Source organism: Ascaphus truei, chromosome 9 (genome assembly GCF_040206685.1).
Source record: "Ascaphus truei isolate aAscTru1 chromosome 9, aAscTru1.hap1, whole genome shotgun sequence".
Lineage (NCBI taxonomy): Eukaryota > Metazoa > Chordata > Amphibia > Anura > Ascaphidae > Ascaphus > Ascaphus truei.
Genome location: NC_134491.1, coordinates 22,772,568 through 22,796,686, shown reverse-complemented (window position 1 = coordinate 22,796,686; position 24,119 = coordinate 22,772,568). Strand labels below are relative to the sequence as shown.

General features: G+C 42.8%; 1 protein-coding gene across 1 annotated transcript in view; it reads right to left on the bottom strand.

The window, feature by feature from the left end:
• Positions 1-3,186: 3,186 nt before the first annotated feature.
• The window catches only part of TXNDC16 (thioredoxin domain containing 16), a 43,109-nt gene continuing 22,176 nt past the window's right edge, over positions 3,187-24,119 (bottom strand). The window contains exons 12-20 of the mRNA XM_075613784.1: positions 23,165-23,311; positions 21,382-21,441; positions 19,425-19,593; positions 17,605-17,741; positions 13,669-13,753; positions 10,993-11,131; positions 9,116-9,276; positions 7,069-7,259; positions 3,187-5,704 (exon numbers count right to left, since the gene is read on the bottom strand). Coding sequence (XP_075469899.1) covers positions 5,442-5,704; positions 7,069-7,259; positions 9,116-9,276; positions 10,993-11,131; positions 13,669-13,753; positions 17,605-17,741; positions 19,425-19,593; positions 21,382-21,441; positions 23,165-23,311 — 1,352 coding nt within the window. The 3' untranslated portion in view covers positions 3,187-5,441. The remainder of the gene's footprint in view (positions 5,705-7,068; positions 7,260-9,115; positions 9,277-10,992; positions 11,132-13,668; positions 13,754-17,604; positions 17,742-19,424; positions 19,594-21,381; positions 21,442-23,164; positions 23,312-24,119) is intronic.

Below are 24,119 nucleotides of genomic sequence, written 5' to 3'. Positions count from 1 at the left end.
TAATTCTACTGCTCTCTCTCGCCTTAAACCCTTCTCCCTCACTGCCCCTTATCTGTGGGACTCCCTCACAATCAGTACACGCCGAGCACCCTCTCTCCCTACCTTCAAGGGGAACCTTAAAACTCATCTCTTAAATGAAGCATCCCAAGAGCTGGACTCATGGCTACTGTCCCACACCCACAGTCACTCCTACTGCCATCTACAGCACTTATTCCCTCACCTGCTGTCTCTGCAAATCTCCCAACATACCACTTAGATTGTAAGCTCTCCGGGACAGGGATTTGCTTTCCTATGTCTGACTTTGTCGCGCTTATTGTATTAGAATTCCCTGTACTGTATTGTATTTGTAGTGTGGAGTACACTGAGGGCGCTATATAAATAAAGCTATACGTACAACACTAAAGCATACAATTGATATTTGGAGTGACAAGAGAGCTTGCTTGCAGAAGAGTGAGAGATAAAGCAAGTACAGTAATTGGTTTCTTTAAAAAGGGGATGTGTGGGTACATGTTAAACCCCCATTCTACTACTCTATGGTATTTAAAGCTGTATGTAGGACACGGAAGTTACTTTTTTTTACCTTTTTACAGGCTGGTGTATATGACCTATATTGGGCCAAGCACTGGCCATCCAAACAGTGTATAAACACAGAAATACCAATATTTTCCAACTAGATACCAATGATCTAGTTGGTGCTCAACAAGATCAGAGGAGAAAAGGCAAAAGATAGTCATAGTTGATATCCTCATGAAGGCCAGAAAGCATTGTACAGGAATTGTGTACTACAGAATAGGGCATGGTGTTTTTGCAAGAGGGTCTAGGGCGGCCTTGGCTATAGTAAAGTCAAGCTGTCTGCAATTCTGAGCCGATCTGTGAATCTGGAACAAAACTCTCTGGCAAGTAATCTTGATGTGGCTTAATTCTTGAAAGTGGTATAAGAGATTAGGCAACCTTTCAAACCAAGAATAGTCATGGGATCTTCACCTGGCGCTAAAGAGCCTGTTGTTCCAACCATTTCAGTTCAGTTGTTATTAATGACGATAGGCTTTTTAATGGCAACAAGCTCACAGACCCTTCTTGCGGAAGTTCAGTTCCCATCTCACAGCACACGCTTTTTTTTTAGGACAGATCTTCAGGCCTCTACAATCCTTTCTTCTCAAAGTGTTGTTGCAATTTCATATCAACCATGACATTGTCTTGTCTGCTTTCTGCCCATCTCCCAAACAGTCCACAAAATTTGTCAGAACATTAAAAAAAAATAAAAAAAGAGCTGAAACTTCACATAACTGATGTTCTGAGAACTCTTCAATGTTTTCTAGAAAGAACACAAGAATTGAAATGCTCAGATGGGCTGTTCGCAATGTTTGCAGGTTAAAGGAAGGGAGAAGCTGCCTCGCCACCGGTATGAGGAAGGGAAACCTCCTCCGCAGATTCTGGAAACATATTAGACAAGAAGCTCGTCTTCCGCTTGGGTGGAGAAGACACATTTCAGTACTGGACTTTAAAAATATCTTTGGAACATGCAACATTTGGAAGGAGAGCGCCGCAGGCAGCATTGATGTAATCTGCCGCCCTGTAGCATGTCCCATCGTGTATGTGCTGCCATGGAAAGACGTCCATGAAATGGACATTTTACTGTAAATGTCTTTTCCTTTATCTTGCGTGGCAGCACATACCTCCCCTCCCATTTTGATAATCGCCATATCTTTATTATTTTTTGTTTTTGTGCATAGGTGAATAACCGTATTTTTTTGGTTCGCTCAGCATACTTTGCTACAATGATGTTTCCAGGGCTATCAACAGGGGGGAGGGGAAGAGCTGGGACAACAGACTCAGCGGCCGCAAGGGGGGGAGGGGGCTGGCCATGGAAGTTGGGCCTGGCCGGAGCTCGGACCCAACATCCGCATCCGACTGCCGGTAACCAGCGCTCCTCAGCTCCGGCCCTCACTGGAAGACACACCCCAGCTTTGGGGGGGGGGAGGAGAAATACATGGGGGAGGGAGAGAGTGGAGTGTGAGAAGGGGGAGAGAATTAGAGGCGGGTGCTAGGCAACCAGCACAGGGGGGCTACGGGATAGCTGTCGGCAGCCCTGGTTGTTTCCTTAAACTTTGGTTGTTACTCATGACTGCAGAGTGTGGGAAGAGGTGTGTTCCTATTCTCTCACTAGCTTCACCGACCGGAAACCCCCATCATCCAAGTGGGCTACCTCATAGAGCTTTAATGTCTAAAACATGCTGCTGAAACTGCTGCGCGGTACTTATACATGCCATAAGGAAAGTACCAACCAATAGTATGTTTCATAACTAGATCAACATCTATTTCTAGCGCAAACCCCTTTATTCAATATTTACATTCTTTAAGGAATGTGTGTGAGAATAGTTGGAGCCAAACCTAAGAAGAATAAAGTGCTGCCCCCTAGTGCAAATGTCAAAGAAATACATGTACTCCTATTTAACAGAATATACCAAAGTTACAATAAAGTGCACGACTAGCAGTGTATGCGAGGTTCAAAAGGAGGCAACTATACTTTCATTACGTACTCTTCAATAATGTAGAGAAAGTACAATTACTGTTGTAATCACAAATGTTGTTACCATTAATTATTAACGTATTGGGCATTACGGCAAATAAATCGGTTTGGCAGTTGTTTTTAAATGTGTGGGGGGGGGGAAAAGGTTAACTAGGTCAGCGATGATGTAATCCTCCATGGTGAATATATACGGTATTGAATGTAAGAAACTTTATTAATGCGCTTCTCAAACTTCAGGCTCAGGCAACCACAAGTAGAAATGAAAAAAATATTGTGGCACACCAAAGGCCATTTTTCTGTCCATTGATACAAACCCAAGGTAGCCAACTCCAGTCCTCAAGAGCTACCAACAGGTCTGGTTTTCAGGGTATCCCTGCTTCAGCGCAGGTGGCTTAATCAGTTGCTCAGTCAACGACTGAAGCAGGGATATCCTGAACACCTGACCTGTTGGTAGCACTCGAGGGCTGGAGTTGGCCACTCCTGGTGTACACGTAGTCATACATTGCACACCAAGACCAAGCAGTGTTTTGTGCCAAGCCACCCCCCCCCCCCCCCCAAAAAAAACATAAACCATTAAATTAACTAGAGCAGCAAAAACACATTTTTTGTGAGGATAAGAAGAAAAGCAAGATAATTATATAAAGTCAATTAAAACACAAAGCTAGTTTCCCCTCCCATCTCCATTCCCTCTCTCCCATCTTCTTTTCTTCTATCCTTTAATTACTTCTATAGGGATACTCAAGGAAGCGGCTGTTTCCTTAAGGAGAATTTGAGAGGGAGCTCCAGAAAGAAGGAGTGACAGGTGGTCTGTTTCTCTCCCTATCTGTTCATTACAAATGTTATAAAGTTACCCCTCCCAAATGCAACGATGACTGTATGCTGTTTATCTCTATAAAAAAACAATAACAATATTGAAACAAAAAAAAACACAAAGCTAGACCTTCAAAGCACTTAGGTTTAAGAAACCAGTCGATGAGAAATGGTCTAAATCAGGGTAAATACATTTTGTAACTTTCCTTACAAGTATTTTAGCGAACAAGTTCTTAACCATCCTTAACTGATCTAAACTCCTTTTAAATATCTCTGGTTTGAAAATGTTCCCATCTTTGACCTTGTAAGATAAATAAGAAATCGTCTTTCATATCTCACGAGCCAGGAAAGGGGCAGGTTTGAACTTTGTTGCAGAAAACTTCTAAAATTAATATAGTTTATGAAAGTGGTCAAAGTTCTTTGGAAACCATCCAAGCAACATTGACATTCATTATTCATGTGTCTGAAAAGCACAGAGCTATTGTAACCTAGCCACACTATGAGGTCTCAAAGTTCAGTCTAAACAGATTAAAACAGTTTTGCCGGTTCATATTTTATTTAAAATGCAGACACTAAGGCTGTGAAACAAATAAATAAACGATAAATCTCTGTGTAGAGGACAGAAGAAAGTCTGATGTTTTAAACAAATAAGAGCAATGCAAAATTCTAATAGCTGTAACGCTCCTGAAAAATCAGTGTTGCAGGTTGTGATAGATTTTAGAGGTGTAACATGTTGATTGTGTTACTTAAATTGTGAATATAACATCAGTGTAAAACTTCCTTTGTGGCATTCCTCATATACATTCTAATTACTGCCAAAGTCTGATCACAAGTAGTGTTAAAGAGGCACTCCTGGCCACACACACACACAAATAAAAAATTGGAGTTTGAAGCAGGGGGGTCACACCTGTGCTGAACCGTGTTCATTTCAGCTCTGTGACCCCCTGCTTTAAACCGATTAAAAAACAACAAAATAAAAGGTGGCATTTAAGTATGTATGGGACGTGTCCTCAATTGGCACAAAGCTGTCACTGATGAGAAACACTGGCATTAAAACAGGAGCGGAAACAAAACCCGGAGATATTATCTGCTCTTTCCACACATGGCTGGTTAATAGGAGTGAGAGGATAAACACTTCCTTTAGCTAATCTCAAGCATTTCCTGCTTCATCTAACTTCTGTTATAAATCCACTTATTCACGGGAGTCTGCAATACTCTACCCAATGGAGATAATGATGCCAGAACTCCAATTACCATGCACAAACACTACTTAAATACTACAAAATACATATATATATATTTAATTTAGTGCGTTCTACCAGCAACATTCTATAAAAAGACATGCGACACCATGTTGCAGACTGCATCATTGGTAACTATCGCATTGAAGTCAATGGGAGTTTGTGTGATGGTGCCCCGATCGGCACCATCACAGTTTCATGTATAGCCCTACCAAGAGCCCACTACAAAACTCTTGAAATGATGGTGCTACATAAGGAAAATACCCGGGGACTACACCACAATGATTTTACATGGTGCAACGTGCATGATGAGGTAGGATGATGGCATTGAAAAGAAACTTCTTTATAAAAGCTTCTTTTAATATAAAGCTGTTAAGGGCATATTTATCATTCTTAGCAACAATCAGACTTGAAACTGGTGCATATGAAATAAATAAAACTAGAGGTCTGCTGAACAGTACATATTGTGGACAGTACCCTAACCCAGAGGCTCTCAACTCCAGTCCTCAAGAAACCCCAACAGGTCAGGTTTTCAGGATATCCCTGCTTCAGCGCAGGTGGCTCAATCAGTGGCTCAGTCAAAGACTGAAACGCCTCTGCTGAAGCTGGGACTGATTGAGCCTGTGCTGTTGGGTGGGTTGGTGGTCTGCAGGACTGGAGTTGAGAACCCCTGCCCTAACCTACACATTTATTCCATCAGTTTATTGCCCATATATACAAACACATTCATTCATCGGATCAAGTAATCATTGCACATCCTTAACATTCTATACACTGAGATGCAGTCGCTACAAACACTGCGTATAAAAATACATTGTATGTCTGCTGCTCATTATTTAATTATCTACACATCCTTTGGATCAGAACTCTGAGCGATGTTTGAGCTGCTTGTCTCTTTCTATAAACTTGGGAACAGTTCCACGTAAACTTTTGCCTGATGCTGGTCTTTTGATTTCTATTTCTTCTGCTTCCTCGGTGGGAACTCCGTGTTTGCTTCTTTTGTGGTTGGATTTCATGTGAATACGGATTTTCTGAGCAGCGAAGTCAGGCACTGTGGCGTCCATCATGCCAAGGAAATTATAATCAGGAAGTGGGGGTTTCCAATCTTCGTTGGGTAAAGCATCTAAAACAAGAACATTGCATCGTCTATAACTCGCAGCTATGCAATAGGATTTACAAAAAGGCACAGGAAACAGCACATTTTTTACATTAAAATGGAATTCCTTTCAGGCAATATAAATGACTTGGAATCCCTTTCTGTAAGTCAGGCAAACAAAATGTTACCAGCGATTTGATAACAAACATTGCAACGTTATTAAAATTATTATAAATCCTAAAACACGGGATATCATTTTTATCTGAGGACACCAAGATTGTCTGCTTTTCCAGATTTTAAAGATGCATTTAATGTACGTGTCTTTACACAATTGTTCACTTATGCATATAAGTGGTTTGATAACCAATTGTGCGTTTTCCTGTTGTATTGTCTACATGTTATTCTAAATGAAGATATACGGTAGTGTTGCTTTCTGTCTTGTAAAGTGCAATAATTCCCATTTTCTTTTTGATTGAAACAAAGGCGGCTATTTAGTGAACCCTGCGAAGCAGGATTTTGCTGATCGATCACGGGAGAACCAAATCAATCAGTAGCATAGGTAATTAATTTTCAATAAAGGTAATCAAAAGCTGCCTTTTTACAGCAGTAATCCAAGCTGCCAATTCTTTCTTTTTTTAATGTGGGATTGAAGCAGGGGGTCTCCGGAGCTGAACTGGGGGTCCGGAGCTTAAGTGGGGTCCCCCTGCTTCCAGAGATACTTACCTCCGAAGGGGGTGCCGGTATCTCCTGCGAGTTTAAAGCTCCGGCATCACGTAAGCCATTCACCGGATGACGTCACGGCTTCCGATTGGAACCCGCTGGTTCCGGAGGTGCTTACCTCCGTATTGGCCAGGTCCCCGCTGTGGGGGACGCTGCAGGGACAAGATCCGCCCCACAATGGGGCCGGGCCCGCTGCGAGGGGGGGGGGGGTCGCTGCGCTGCGCTGAAAGAAACTCCAGAAAGGAGTCGCGACGGAGCGCTAGGCCACCCCCCCCCCGGCGGTTCAGCCAATGAGGGCGAACCTGCCGGGTGACGTCACGGCCGCGCCCCCCCTGTAGCTCTCTGCAGACCGGGGGACTCGACTGCACGCACCGCCTGCCTCGCAGGCGCGCGTGCAGCGGGGCTGCAGCCTTAGGTGCAGGTAGCTGCTCCGCTCAGCTAGTTGGGATCACGTAATGGTCACTTTTCAAAGCTCCCGAGCCCTGCGGGCCAATAGGAAGCTGTGACATCATCCGGTGCGGCCCATCCTATGTAAAAAAAAAAAAATGGCCGGCTTGGATTACTCCTTTAAGCATAAGATAGATATTTATGCAATTTTCTTGGTAAAACATTTGACATATAAAATAAAGTAATTCATGCAACGGTCAAGAGGGAAACAAATATATACTTACAGGCAGGCTGCTCGGCTCCTGCTCTGAGCATCTCCAACCAATACAAGATGTTAACCTCAGTGAGATGTTGCTCAGGAGGAAACGCAAAGACTTGCCCAAGTGCATCAAAGTTAATAAGAACAAGCAGTGGTAACGGTGGTATTAAGCTGAAGTACCTCTTCAATATACCATTTCCTACTGGAGTATTTTTTCTAGAAGGAAATAGGAGGATAATGTTTGGGTCATAACTTGCAGGCAAGAATTGTTCACAGTTGACCGGTCTATTAACCCTACAAGGAGTAGAACTTAGCTGATAACTCAGTATTAGAACATACAGGAGTTTCAGCAGTGCTACAACACTTACCAGTAATGTATCTCTGAATACTATTGTTAACCCTAGATCTGCTACTACAGACCCGGGATTCACACGTATTTATAGTATCACCACTTGCACTCACGCACCACCATCTCCAATGCTGGTGACAGTGGACACCATTAGATGCACATTAACCTAGATTTGCCCTTCACAAATCATTAATGTACTATTGGCTGCAGCACATAGCAGCATAGTATAGGTTTACTGAAATAGTGCATCTATTAGTATTCAATTACTGTGGCACTACATATGTGGTCCAAACTACCGTTCCAATCACAATCATCTCTAGTTCATTCACTCTATACGAGGAACACTAGGGCCAGTGATTATCCTAACACTGGACATTAACCAATATTTGTATACTCCTCTGGAACAACTAATTCCAAGAACTAGCAACGCTTGGTATTATTTAATAATTGTTTTAAACCCCATTATTTTAACTAAGTTGTTTATTAATAAAGATATATTTTAAGTAAATCACCATCTCACACCGGAAAAGAGTGCTATCTACAGGGGTTCTGTCTGTCTTTCAGTATATTACTTTACCTGCCCCTTGCAGCACCACTTCCTCTGTTCATACACAAGCTGCAGCGGGGGTAAATCATAAGTATACAAGTATTCACAATACTCCCAATCTTGCTTAAACGGTCTACTTTATACTCCGGGGCGTCTCACTATTTCCGTAGCTTTGTAGGGTATTTAGGCCAAGTGATTGTGAAACAGCCGGAACGAGCGATTGGAAGAATGGAAACGTTAGGCAAGTGCAAAAAAAAAAGTGAAACCATTCACTTCTACTGTGGGTCAAAATGAAAGTCAAACGGTGGGGGCTTTTTGCAGGTTGTGATGCCTTCACAGACCACGATGAGAGTTCATCATAGATTATAGTGCGGAGCAGGGGCAGCCAACTGCAGTCCTCAAGGGACGCCAACAGGTCAGGTTTTCAGGATATCCCTGCTGAAATCATTGATTGAGCCACCTGTGCGAAAGCAAGTATATCCTGAAAACCGGACCTGTTGGTGGCCCTTGAGGACTGCAGTTGGCTACTCCTGCAAAGAATCTGCCGGTTGGTCAACACGCAGCACTTTTTTTTACATAAAGGCAGAACAAATATAATGCCTTGAACCATGCCACATTACATGGAATCTTTGGAGTTGTATGGCATAGTGATTACGGTGGTGAATGAACGCATGGAATGAAACAATCTTGCACACATCCCTTTATCCCCCCAAGTGTCTCAATTTATCAGCAAATGGGGAGTACATTTATATTATAATTAACAAAACAAATACCACTGTATTTCTCCCTCTCCCTTTGGAGAAACAAATGCCAGAGACGTGATCCAATGATCACATCACAGAGGTGCCTGTAAGAATGCCTCTGAAACATGTGTTTCTTCAAATTCAGAAGGTATTCACATTAAATCCCAGATTTAGCTTTTCCAGTCATTGATCTGGTTTAATTTGCAGTTTTAAAAATACATTATTTAATAATTTAAAAAAAAAAAAAGTGTAGTAAAAATGCAATGATACTTTGTTTAAAATAGATTTGTGCACAACTCAACAGGTCTGCCCACTGTTTTACACAATGTGATGAGGATTTTTTTGTGTTGAAATAAGACACTTCTATACAAGTGAGGTTAACACATATTTCAAAACACATGACGAGTTTAAAGATGACCTGGATATTGCTTACAGATTCAACCAGCAAATGACATATTTCTCCAAGAACTTCCCTCTAACCAAACTTAAAATGGGCCTTTGGTCAATGTGGTTTAGATTGCCATCCGAGAATAAAACCAGGAGAGGTTTCTGATGTGTAAAAAAGGACGGGAGATTTTCCACTGTGATTTCTGGCTGCAGTAAAAGAAAAACAAAGAGATGCATTTTCTGTTATGACGCACCATTTTACCGTTTTGGCATTTGTGTTGAGTTTAAGCAAATCTTATTTTAAAAAACAGCATATCACCGGGTGGGGGGGGGGCAGCATTCTTTGTACATGTGCGTGTAAGTGACGAGATCAGAAGGAAAGCTTTTAAATATAGGTGGTGTGAAGCAGCCAAAGATGCTAAAATACTAAAAATATTTGGTTTGTGGGAGAAAAAAAGTAGAAGGAAAAAGAAAAATGGAAAAATAATCAATATTACTTGTAAGAGTGCAGAGATATCACATTATTGCCCTTTGTGTAACCCTAGGGTGGGCAACTCCAGTCCTCACGGGCCACCAACAGGACAGGTTTTCAGGATATCCCTGCTTTAGCACAGGTGGCTCAGTCTTCCACTGAGCCACTGATTGAGCCACCAGTGCTGAAGCAGGGTTATCCTGAAAACCTGTCCTGTTGGTGGCCCTTGAGGACTGGAGTTGCCCACCTCTGGTGTAACCCATGAAGCTCTGCTCAGACATCAGTTTGGTTTAACTCTACAGTCACTGCTTACCAACTAGGCCGACAATCTCCCTTCACACAGATTCCTCTTATGTGGAACATTACTTATTTGCTATACACTATTACTGGGAAACCACTTCACTTCACTTCACTTCACTTCACTTGGATCCAAGTGCACAAAACACTTTATTATACAATTGTAGGAAATAGCCAATTGTTAAGTGCTTGATACTTAGAAGTAATTTTACTACCAAAATCCCTCCCTTATCCTTCATAATTCTGCTTGCAATGGAAAGCGACCTGATTTGTGCAACATACAATGCGGGTATGTGAGTTAATATAGACTTGGGGAGGCCAATTCCAGTCCACAAGGGCCACCAACAGGTCAGGTTTTAAGGATATCCCTGATTCAGTACAGGTGGCTCAGTCAACAACTGAGCCACTAATTGAGCCACTTGTGCTGGAGCAGGGATATCCTTAAAACCTGACCTGTTGGAGGCCCTTGTGGACTGGAATTGGCCACTACTGATCTAATACAATATAGTATGGGAACAAATACTTCTGACACGCTACCTTCATCAACTAATTAAACTGAACCAACAGCACCATCCTTGTTTCTGAATCTTTTATATATGTTTACCTTATCCCACAGTGGAGGTAAGAACCCACATTTGTTAACCCTTTGGGGGGGGGGGGGCTCTGGATATAGCCATTATGTCATTAGGGCTGGCCCCCCAGGGGCTCTGTGACATTATGTCCTATACTATCTGCTCACGTTTCTAGTGTAGATCAGGTTCTGCGCTTCCCCATTTTGCCTGCTGTGGCATGAAAGGACTCCTCCTCTTCTGTTCCCCCCCTCAGTGACGGCGCTCTAACGTGATCATGGCGAGACGGAGGGGCGGCGAGACGGAGGGGCGGCGAGATGGAGGGGCGGCGAGACTCTGGAGCCACCCCCCTCTGACACGCAAAGTATTAATGGGACTTTTTTCAGCTGTTTTAAATGAGGTTCATTTTTATTTTTAGCCTATTATGAGGCTTATTCATTCAACTGCGATAGTGCCAATTGGGTCACTGATTTTAATGGGAGTCTTTGTGCGACAGTTACCCTGGTCAGTCAGCACTATCACAGCTTAATGAATAACCCCTTATAAAGCAGCGCTAAATAACATCTATTGGATAACAACACTCACAAACGGTCCAAGTAATTCACTTCTGATAAGGCGAGTAATATCCTCAGCTGTGGTTTTTGGGAGAGAAATGCCATATATTTTGTGATCATTGTGCCTGGCAAAAAGGAGAGCAGGGAGAGACGTGCCATATTTGTTTGACCTAAAAAGGAACAGAAAAAATAAATGCTTTTTTAGAAAATAGCCCTGAGACGTAAAAACAAAACAATCATTTCACATTTGGTCAATTCTTTAAAAAGGCCCATGCTCTTGGGGGGCAACCCTCCCCCCCCCCCGGTCGGCGGCCCACTCTCTCCCCCCCCCCCCCTGGTCGGCGGCCACCCTCCCCCCCCTGGTCGGCGGCCCACTCTCTATCCCCCCTCCCTGGTCAGTGACCCACTCTCTGTTTTTTGCCCGGGGGCCTGGACATGACTAGCTACGCTCCTGGGTAACGCTATGGTTTGCAGTTACAGGACAAGGATCACTGATTCCCAGCTATGGGTCAGTGCATGTTCTAACTCTGCCCTTTTGCCATTGAAGCACAAATATCCTCTGGTTTTCTTCCATACCTTTGAGGGCATTGTAAGGCTATGTGAATGTCTACCTTTGTTTTTCCTACTCATTCCGCAAGGAGGAGAATGCCGGCTCAAAAATCCCAATTGACCAGTAATTCAGGAATCCAGACAATAGCATTAAACCGACAGCAAACGGAGGCAAAAAAAGGATGCAAAAACAGACATCTGGTACAATGGACTAAATGTAGCATGCAAGCTTCTGAATTACAGACCCGGTACAGATTGTCAAATGTCATCTGTCATTTTTATTCCTGTTACTATTGTGCAGACAGAAAAAAAAGTTATGGAACCAAGAAACATTTACTTGAAAAAAAACTATTCTCTTGTCCAAATAATTTCCTGTATCCCAGGAAAATCAAGCTCGGGAGGCTTGGATTGTAGGTCAGGCACTCAGACCACAACCGCTTTCACTAAACACACATTCAAGTTGAACCAAAACCACTATAAATTAGAAAGTCATGGTAACCCGGTATTCATGTTGAGGCCCGTGGCTGCAACATGATGCAACAATGTACAAACAAATAAACGAAGAAATATTCAGCATTCGCATATAACTGGCAAATTTCATTCACATTTTAAATATCTTAACATTGTCAAATGTATGCTTGATCTATTGAGGAGGAGCTGCTCAGTGAGTAAAGACACTGACTGGCACGGAGTTTCAAGCAGGTTCAATTCCCGGTGTCTGTTCCTTTATGACCTTGGGCAAGTCACTTTATCTCCCTGTGCCTCAGGCACCAAAAACATAGATTGTAAGCTCTATGGGGCAGGGACCTGTGCCTGCAAAATGTCTCTGAAAAGCGCAACGTAAAACTAGCAGCGCTATAATTATTATTATTGAATTCTTCTGCAGAAACCTACACCTTTCGGTAAAATTCCCATAAGCTGCTTTTGCGTTATTCACGATAAACTCCAATTTTCTGGATTTTTGGGGGGTTATTGATACCTTTTTATTGGCCAACAGTTATAGTTTGGACACCAGCTTGCAAACCTGAATATGTTTGTTCTGTAGATGGGATTGCAATTTCCATTTTTGGTCTGCAATTACCTTACCGTTATGCTTAATTAAAAACAACAGCGCGAGCAATCATGCGGCATCCCGAGGATAACTATCGCCCAGACGCTGCCAATTATAAGGCAAAGAAATAGGTACAGTAGCAGACTTCATGTCAAACATTTTTTTGGTAGCACACAGATTCCAAGGTTTTTTAGCCTTGGACAATAATATTTGGACATGAAAGAATGTGCGCCTGCGGTTCAGAAAGGCCCGTAATGAGGGCAGCAAGGCTGTTGCTTGATATTTACATGATGATGGTTGTAGCCCTAAATCAGGAGTGGCCGACTCCAGTCCTCAAGGGCCACCAATAGGTCAGGTTCTAAGGATATTCCAGCTTCAGCACAGGTGGCTCAATCAGTCCCTGCTTCAGCACAGTCTTTAACTAAGCCTGATTGAGCCACCTGTGCTGAAGCAGGGATATCCTGAAAACCTGACCTGTTGGGGGTGGGCTTGAGGACTGGAGCTGAGCCCCCCTGGTCTAGGTCAACAATAAGTGTGACCGCTTTGTGCAGCAAAGCAGAAAACCAGAAGCCGTAGGAGTATTTTATGCATCCGTTAAAAGCAGAAAATCAAACGCGACATATTTCCTTCTACACAAAGATTGTTTAGCTCTTTGCAAACAGGGGAACTGTAACTGATCTATTTAAAGACCAACGTTTTCATAAAGAGAATTTAAAAAAAAAGTGATGTAAATGCAAAGGCTGGGGGGCCATGGCGTCTTCTCCCGCGCGGTGGCTGTGAAGTGGCCCGTGTGAAGCGGGTGCTTTCCCTGTCCGTGGTGGAAGGGCCGTGGGGGGCGTCATGGAGCTGGTTCACCCTCATTAGGCGAACCGCTCACGTGACCTGCGTGTCGCGCCCCCTCCTGCTTCCGCCCGCACGCGCCCCCGCATGGACACGGACACAGCCTTAAGGCAATCTGATCGCTCAGTGTGCGGACGCCTCCGCACGGTCTGCGGTACCATGGCCCCAGCCCAAGTGCAGTGTAACGTCTAATGGTTAAATAAATATAAAATGTGTATTCTGAATAAAACAAATAATGTAAAACAATTTAAAAAAAAAAACACTTACAAGACTGAAGCATTTTCTTCGGAGTAAATTCCCATTACTGCAAAACCTCTGAGACGTTGTCCTGCATCAATAAAAGCTTCACCTGCTGCATTCAAACAAAATAAAATACATTTTAATACCATTTCGATCAACACAACTACTGGAGTTATTTCGAACTCAAATGGTGGAGACAAGGACTCCACAATTATCGTGTCACATCGGGTGTCACAGAGTGTCACAGAGTCACATCGAGTGTCACATCGAGTGTCACATCGAGTGTCACATCGAGTGTCACATCGAGTGTCACATCGAGTGTCACATCGAGTGTCCCTTTCCAGCAGCAATCCTGCTTGCCTTTTGTTTTTTAGCATTATAAGTTTGAATCAGGGGGTATCTGGAGCTGAACTGTGTTAATTTCAGCTCAGGAGACCCCCTGCTTCCTACCTAGGGGAGTTGGGGGAAATTGGGGGGGACATTTGTCCCTTCAATCAAAGACGTTTTACACTGCAGAAAATTTGATTATACATTTACTCAAAAATAAATTATTGTTTAAAAATTGTGTACAGGCAGTCCTCGTTTTACAACGCTTGGTTTTACAACGAATGGCTTATCCAACGCTATTCAATGCATACCTATGTTCTTTTTTACAACGCCAAAACGGCTTATCCAACGCTCTTACGACGCTTTGCAACGTTGTTTATTTGTATGTATATATATATATATATATATATACACACATAAACAACGTTGCAAAGCGTCGTAAGAGCATTTATATAATATTATATTATACTATATAATATTATATTATACTATATATTATATTATACTATAATAATTATTATGTTATAGTATATATATAATACAGTATATACACTATATAATTTATGTGTGTGCTGGATATCTTATTGCCTGCGTAAAATATTTGGTGTATTTTAGTGTTAAAAATGCCTTCAGGGGCTCCAGGGGAACCTCCAGGCCCAGGGTGTCATCTAGCAGTTTTTGAACTCTGGTCCAGAACCGCTGTATCTCCGGACATGTCCACCATATGTGGGGCATGTCGCCCTTTACGTACGTGCTGGGTAAACCAATAGAGGATCTCCGAGCCCCCGAGGCCAGGCTGACTTCCGCCATACTTACGGCGGCAAGATGCTCGGTAGCGGCGGCCTGGAAGCAACTAAAAGCGCCCTCAAGAAGGACCGTGGTCAACAGGGTAAATACAGTTATGATCATGGAAAAACTGACAGCCATGCTAAAGCAGAAAATGCCACAATTCTATAATACCTGGGAGCGAGCCCTGGACAGGTTCCTGAACCCCACCTCCCTGCTAGGTCCCGGCTAGGCCCCACCGATTAAGCACATAAGAGCTAAAGAGATGGAGAGAAAGAGAGGGACTAACCCGCCCCCTTCCCCCCCCCCCCTCTCCTGTCGTTCCCAACTATCGACCCCCTCCCTGAGTCTTCCCCCCTGCTTTCCTTACCAAAAATCAATAAAAGAATTTATTGAGACCATGCGCCCACTCTACAGTCAAGACTCACTATAATCTGACCGTTATGTATCAAACTGATTGTGCCCTCTGTATGTAATTTAAGTGTATGTCTAAATAAAGGGGGGAAAAAAGTTTAAAAAAATAAATAAATCCAAAAAAAAATAAAAATGCCTTCAGGAACGGAACCTTTCATTTAAACAGTGTTCCTATGGGAAAACGTGTTTCGCTTTACAACGTTTCGCTATCCAACGCCATTTTGAGTAACGTATTGTGTCGGATAACCGAGGACTGCCTGTACAGTATAAGGAAAATCTTTCACTAAAAGCACCAGACTGCTCTGGCGGGGGGAGAAGCGTGAGGGGGGGTTTAAGCGCCTAAACTAGACCTGTGGGGACTGCGGGACCTCTCCCCTCATTTACTGAGACATCACTCCTTTTGTCCGTGGGGAGGGGGAAGGGAGAAATATTTTTCCCCCGGGTCATGCTCAATTTGAAGCGACCATCTGAAAATGGCAACTTTCTATTATTCACAACCAGGGGGACCACGAATCAGTTCCGGTGACCACCAGGTTTAAGAAATTTAAAAAAAATAAAAACAAAAAACACGTTGCCCAATGTGGAAAGGATTGCACGCAGCTTTGATGCCCCCTCTCCCCCCCCCCCCCCCCCCCATCAGGTTTTCAGGATATCCCTGCTTCAGCACAGGTAGCTCAATCAGTGGCTGAGTCTGTCGAATACTGAGCCACTGATTGAGCCACCTGTGCTGAAGCACGGCTATCCTTAAAACCTGACCTGTTGGGGAGGCTTGAGGACAGGAGTTGAGCACCCCTGGGTTAAGACTGTGACGGGCAAGGGTAACCAGGCTATATAATAAAGGTTAAGCCCTCTGGTTGCCCGTGGGTCCCTGGCAGCTCCCCAGCACTATAAGCCAGAGGCCAGGTATATGTACATGTAAAGTTAAAGTGACCCTGCTTTTCCACTTTCTATGTTCCCTTTACCCCAGACTCATGACACTTGCGGTGTGTAAGTTTTAGGTGGGATATTTGGGTAAGAATGCAATTCTTTTGTTTGCAGGAGTTCAGTGTCCGGAGCAACCGGTAGCACCTTAATTCTACCCGGCGAGCGGACCTGATTTGCCGGTACACGGGTGGAATTACACTGGGGCTGTCCCGTGTCCCCCAGACTCCTGGTTTTCGAGCCCCGATATCTCAGTCCTATATCCCTTACAGTCATGAGTCTACCCAAGGTCTCCCAGGTATTAAAATATGTTTTATGTGCATTATACATGTATTATAAGGCTCTATGCAATCAGCCAGGGCATCTGCTTAAGATGTCAGCAAGTCGGCATAGAGCCGGTAGTTCAAAGAGGAGACGGGATGTTGAGAGGTGTCAGGGTGCTAAGTGGATGGGGCAGGGCGGAGTACTGAGTCCGGAGACCCCCTGCGGGGAGGACCCTCTGGTCTGCCAGACTCAGTGGAGCCTGCCCAGTAGGAGGCAATGGGTTGACTGGGAGAAGCTGCAGAATGTCGATTCGTTTCCCATTGGTCAATTCATATGTCCCGCCCACGGGCATCCCGAGCCGGCTTGGCACGGCCCTCCTCTGACGTCAGCCAGCAGACGAGACCCTGTTTCTATTGGCTAGTGGGATAGGGTTCCCACGCTCTGATTGGTCGCTCCTCCTACCTCCATGCTAAGGATAACTTAACAGAGTGTATGTAAGGAGACGGCCGAGGCAGAGAACCAGACCATCCTGCGACTTGTGTCGATGAAGCTAGGATGGGCTCTTCAAAGTTGCTCTGTTCCAAATAGCAGAGCAACCGGCTTCGTTTTGAAGCTAGGAAAGTCTGCTCTGCAGAGACTAAGTCAGACGCGAGGACCAAGTTCTGAGAAGTGAACATAGAGGTCGCGGCTAGGAACTGAAGCCAAAAAGAGGACCCGGAGAACCGGGTGTACATCCCGGTCAGGGTAAGCCCATCCAAGCAGGCGCCCTGCACCTAGGAAAGCCTAAATTGTTCCCCCGGGCCCCCAGTAAGTGTGCTTTTGTCTATCTATTGTGTATTTCTTATTGTTGTACGCGGGTTTACCTTAATAAACTACATTATGTTTCTACTACTCTGTTTTGCCTAACGTATGATCCCTGAACAAATATAAAAGGTGTTAAGAGTAGCTGGTCTCCCGGACACAAAGACATGGAAGCAATATCTATACTTGAACCTATTACATCAGCCCAACTGTCTTAGGCAGCGTGTGTCTCTCTCCATCACCAAAAGGTGAATTGTGGCAGGAACCTAAAATCAGGAAGGGGGCGACTTCTAATTTGGTTGACTTTTTTTTTTTTAATACAGTTTCACCACAAAGCTAGAATTCTAATAGATTCCTGCTTCATAGTGAAGTAGTAGTTGCAAGATCGGAAAATCAACATACTACAAAAGTATCATAGTGGTCCCTCATTTCCCTGTGACAAACACTCACCTTCTTTCATAGTGGGGGTAAATATTCCCAACACTGAAAGATTGTGATAAGGTAGTAAGGTTTCATGCAGGTTCCCACTCAAATATTCTTCTGCTTCTTCAATGGTAAACACTTTCAAAGGACAACTCACTTTGCTTCTAAAAAGAAAAAAAAATACATTAATTTATTTCTACAAATTGAGGCAATCCAAGTGGCACTTTAAAAAAATAATAATAATAATTGTTTTACAATATGTAGCCTTTCATTACCTTTATTGAAAACTAATTACCTAAGCAGCCGATCAATTCGTTCTCCCGTGATCGATCAGCAAAGATCCTGCTTCCCAGGGTTCACTAAATGGCCGTCTTTCAGTTTCAATCAATCCTTCAGTCAGTGTAACTCAGCAGCTACAATGTATTCTTATATTACTAAGGTAACATTATCTATTGTTACAGTTTGCAGCTCAAACTGCTGGGAATATTGGCAACAAATGATCACAAACAGGAAAGTGTTACTAAGATCTTGCACTGCTGGGGAGGTGGGCTAAAGCCTGTTATAGAAATCAAAGGATGCTCAGTGTATTAAAACTCATTACAAATGGCATTAAAAGTTGAATTAAAAAAATATATATAGTATGTATTATCTAATACTACAGAACTGATTTCTTTAAACCCATACAGGATATTACATGGATTGCTCTTAAATTATTTTGAGAGAAGGAGATCTTGCTACGATTTCCCAGCAGCCCGTGTGATATGTATTTTCCCACGCTGCTCTGATGCAGGAATTTCCTGATCATACTACTTCTGTATGTCTGGAACATACATGGACATTGAATACTCTTATGTTAGAAATGTTTTATCTTCCCATGAATAGATCCAAAAACACTGTGGTCAGGATTCACTAAGCCCCAATGTGAAGTATTGCACCCTTATCGGGGTTAACTGCCATTCACCCCTATGTACACTATATAAATAAGTTTTTCAAGAAACATACATATGAATATTATGACTGTATTTGGTTTATGTTTTCTCTCTCTAACCCTGCCACATATACAGATATGCAGAGACGTCGCTACACTAAAATGGTCATTGTAAATAATAATCAAAGAGATTATATCAATAGTATTCATATGTTAACAGAAAGAATCATTTGCTAGAGCTAGACTGCCAAATTCACCACTTGTTCTGCCAAAATGGAATTGTTCTTGCAGCATTACAAAGTAAAATTCATAACCGTTTCTTCATAAATTAAGCAAAACTAAACAGTCCAATAGATGAGGCAAGGGTTAAAATAAAGATTTAAATGGACAATCTTGTATGTACTTTGCTTTAAAGTCCAAAGTCAGTCAGAAAGCACATTTGATCACAATGGTCCTAATAATATATCATAACAATCCATAATTATTTTATGAGGCTTTGCATTTTATGCCAGCAAAACATCAATTTGCTTTTCTTGAATTGTACCGAAAACAAAATATTGAAAGAAAGCCAGAAATCTCACTCATCTAGGACTTTTATTTCCTGATTTGATTTTATGTTTATTATATTACAGCTTTATCCAATAATGGATTTCCACTTATTGAATGTTGGCACAAACAATCCTAGCCGACTATAATCATAAAAAGCCTAAAGCAGGAAATGATCTGCAATTATACATGCTAAGAGGCCTGTCACTCCTATGAAAAACAAATGTTGATTTTACTAAGCAGGTCTAGCACGGTCATTGAATTAGCGTCAAACAGAAATGAACATTCTGCATAATATCAATTCAATCAAAACTAAACTGGCCCAGTTTGCCCAGAAAGTCTATAATCGAAACACACAAAAAGGTATACTTACAGCATGACGAATGTGAGCAGCGCCTCTGTCCCCAGCATCCCACTGTACAGGACTGGATCCTTTCCCATTAGGTAAACTACTGCAGCGGGAGAACAGGTGATATTCTGCTCACTGCAGAGGTCAGGCCAATCCGCACAGTTTACTCTGGCCAGAGAAACATTCAATAGATCTAAAATAATGGCACAAAGAGATCACGGTAATGGTTAAAAAAAATATATATATATATATATATATATATATATATATATATCAAATGGAAATACAACTGTATGCTCATTTGCATGTCTTAAGCAAGTCTGCAACCCCGCCTTTCACCATTATCACCCAGCACACAGCACTTCCACTGCAGCAAGGGATTCTGGGAAATTACATGCAAATGAGCACACAGTGCCACTTTTTGCTTCAAACCCATATAACATGGTCCCCTAGAAGCTTAAGCTTGCTGCATTTCACAGCTTTGAGCACAGCCTGGGTTAAGATGCATAGCCAGTACACACACATATATATATACATACCTATACACAAATATATACACACATACACACACACACATAAAAGTACTCGTGCCCAACCCTAATATTTCTTACCCCAAGTGCATGATTATTTTAATTTTACCTGCTCACCAGCAGTGAGTTACAACTACTTCCCTACAGTTTATTTCTTGCATAAATCCCACACAACTGGATACTAACAAGGTTACCCCCGCATCATCAGCATTCGTCCATCAACTCAATGGTTAGTGAATGATTTTAAATTAATTTTTAATTAATATGCAAATTAAAATATAGGTGGTTAAAACGATAATTAAAACACATAGGTGATCCAATAGTAGGAACACTAATTTAAATGCTCAGGATCACATCGAATTAGTTGTGATAGGATTCAATAAGGTCTTATCATCAACAAAGTAGATGATCTAGTTATCCACATCAAATAAGTGGATCTAAGTATCCACTGCCCTTAGATAAGAGCATGAACTGTGTGGTCGGCTGAACTTAAACTGTAGCTGAATTGATGCCGAGCAAATACAAGTCCCTAATCCAAGGTAAGTGTACCTTAATAATAACTAGATGTTCCCATTATGAGATGTACCAACGTTTTTTGATTAATAAGGTGAATTTCGTCCTATTTATCCTCTCTTTTAGTTATGTTACACCATATTTAAGTCTTTCAGGTGCCTCCGATGTCATAGCTATGCACAGGCTTATGGCTGAATTTATAGAGAATGTCACATTTGACACAAAGCAGGTCTTTACTTGATGACAATAGGTATGAGTCACAATATAAGTGTCATAAACACCCTTTGCAAATCAGTGTGCCAAATATATTAGCCTACAAAATGTCCCCCCCCCTCCCCACCCCCGATTCACACAAATCAGCAAACTTGTCATTTAATACTAAACAAAAAAAGGCAAAAATGTCAATCCTCCACCAATGCTTACAAAGAACAGGGAGTACAGCAGGATTGTGCTTTCATGCTTCTGCCAAAGCTGTAGCAAGCAGAATAATTACCCAGGCGGAGAGCAGAGCAAGATACATGTCTTGATATTTGCCAGGCCAAGTACAGTACCTTCCTTGATCGATGTGTCAGCCTTTTACTAAAACAGGTGTCCAACCTCACTAGTGGTATAAGGTAGGGGTGCTCAACTCCAGTCCTCATTCTTAAAAAGACACACCTATAAACAGCCGTAATGAGTGCAAAACACATGGTTTTATAAAGGACTCCAGAACTAGGGCAGACATGGTACCATTCACACAGGCATTTCTGCCAAACATTTTCCTGCACATCCTCCTCTGCCTGGGGTACAGGCACAGAATTGCCTCTTTATGCACCATTGCAGAATAAATGCCTGTTGTTCCTGTGCTCTACCCTCACTTTGTAGGACATGCACAGTATTAAAAATACAATGGATCTACAATGAACATGAGTGTATAAAGTAAAACACATATTGCATACCTTTATACTTTACAGCCACATCTACAAATGATTGCAGTAATGTCAGGGACACGGCTTCCCCTGTTGAAAAGAAATAATTACTAACAGCTCCAGCGTATGTACCAGTTTTTCTGTTGAGCTAAGCCAGTGGTGGCCAGCTCAGATCCTCAAGGGCCACCAACAGGTCAGGTTTGCAGGATATCCCTTCTTCAGCACAGGTGGCTCAATCAATCCCAGCTTCAGCACAGATGGCTCAATCAGTGGCTCAGTTTTCGAGGGAAAAGAACCTTAATAATTAGTATGACGTTCTCATCACTGAAGGGTTTTTAAAGAAGACGGAAAACATATATACCGTATTTATGTATACAGCTTGGATCAGGGGGGGGGCCTACTCCAGTCCTCCACGGCCGTCAGGTTTTCAGGATATCCCTGCTTCAGCACAGGTGCTTCAGTCAAAGACTGAGCCACTGATTGAGCCACCTGTGCTGAAGCAGGAACTGGTTGAGCCTCCTGTACTGAAGCAGGAACTGATTGAGCTACATTGTGCTGAAGCAGGTATATCCTGAAACCCTGACCTGTTGGGGGGGGATGTCTTGAGGACTGGAGTTGGCCGCCCCTGAATTAGTGCAAAAAAATAATCTTTGGGATAACCACACCATACAGTGGAATGACAATGTAAAAGCACTCAGCAATGTAGCAACTTATGTAACATTTTAACAATAATGTAACATCATAAGCCTAAAAGCCTAACTGCAAAAAGCATAAAAAATATAACAGAATATACACCATGAACTGCTTTAATTAAAGAGTTAGGCGGTGATTATACAAATCGCAGGATCCCTTAGAGGCCGTCCTAGTGCGCACGCATGACGGAGCGACCGTGTTTCGAAAATACCAAAAATGTGTCATTTCAAGCAACGGCCACGTCACGTGACCGATTCAGCCAATCACAGTGAACAAGCTTTGTGACGTCATAGCCACGCCTCCGCCACGTCTCCCCATCGCATTAAATAGTATGTGCAGAAATCACTTGAGCGACAGGCGCGTGCCCTATAATCTCAGCCTTAGGCACCCACATCTAACTTAAAAAAACAATGTCCCTCCTATGTACAAAGTGAGACGGTCCGAATAAGAAAACCGATTAAGAAAATCCAAATCTAAGAGGACAAATGTTCTAAGATCAAAGTTTATCCCAAACAAAAAACACAAAGTGTCACAAGAAGGTGTATTATTAAGAGTATAAAACAAAGTAACGGCAATTCATATTAAGACATGGGTCACATGTAGGACTGAGTAAGGCCGTGATTATACCAGAAATCGCTCGCGATGCCGCGCAGCTTCAAAACAAAATAATACAATGCAATGAAAACGAACATACCAATCGCGACGGTAGCGCTGCGACGTGCTGCAAAGCTTCTGTCTCATGAAGAGATTTGAGATTTTGTTTTTCACAAGCGACGGCACGTCACGTGATTAGCACGGCCAATCACAGAGCATCTTAAACAAGCCAAACCACACACACAGAGAGATAGAGAGAGAAATGATCTGGCCATGTCTCCCTGCAGTAGTGGTACAAATCGCTTCTGCATGTGCCGCTACGTCGCTACGATGACGTCACCAGATCGCTCTGCAGTTTCTGGTATAATTGAGGCCTAAGATTGCAGAGGCAATCCTACATATTTAGTGCAGGTTACAGCTCACTCTGGCAGGAAAGGATTTAATGAACCTAACATACACTGAAATATATTTCCACCCCCCATATCATGCTCTCTTATCTATGAAATGAATGCAGTTGAAAACGTACAGCTTGCATAGAATAGAATCACTGCATGGGGGGTCCTTGTTAAAACAGCCTGGAAAGACTCATCTGTCAGTGAAGGGACCATCTCCAGAGGCAGGACTCTCTTCCGGTCTCTGTAAACCGCTTCTGCAACCTCATCATCTTGGGCATCTACAGTAATGAAAAGTATGCAGTGTTTAAATATTTACATGCACTGTATACACTGGTTTAAAATCTGTTACAAAAAAACTGAGTTTACATGTATTTTCTTCAATTAACTGAGTGACATTTCCCAGTCCAAGAAGTAACTGTGAAACAAGCCGGTACAAATATGTAATAATTACAGGGTGAGTAACTGTCCCTGTTATTTTTGGAAGTGTGGACATACCCAGTGATTTAGGACTAGCCACTAACATCAATTGCATTGCAAGGTTGGGAGGGGAGAGGAAAGGACCATTTTGAAAAGCTTCCATGTGCCCCAAATGAGGCTTCAGGAGGAGTTTCCTTATTGCAATAGAACCAGGAAGCAGTCTTAAAGTACAATGAACTGTTTTTTAGGCATTCTTCCCCTTTTAAACATAGTCGCTACTCCTTATAAAAGCAATAGCTTCAAAGTGCATGCCATAGACCAGGGGTGAGCAAAGTGGGGGGCGCAGATTTTCCGGGGGGGAGGGGGGGAAGGGCGCGGCGGTTGCAGAGGCCCCGCACTCTTCCCCAGGGCATTTCAATTAAATGCCGGGGGATCACGCGACACCTCTGCAATGTCTCCTACCTAGTCTTCGGCGGCGTCAAATGACGTTGCGGGTGACGTCACGTGAGCCCACTGCGTCTTTTGACACCAAAGACAAGGAGGGTGGAGGATATAAGGATATCCCAGCTTCAACACAACACACCTGTGCTGAAGCAGGGACTAATAGAGCCATCTGTGCTGAAGCAGAGATATCCTGAAAACCTGACCTGTTATGGGGCCTAAGAACTG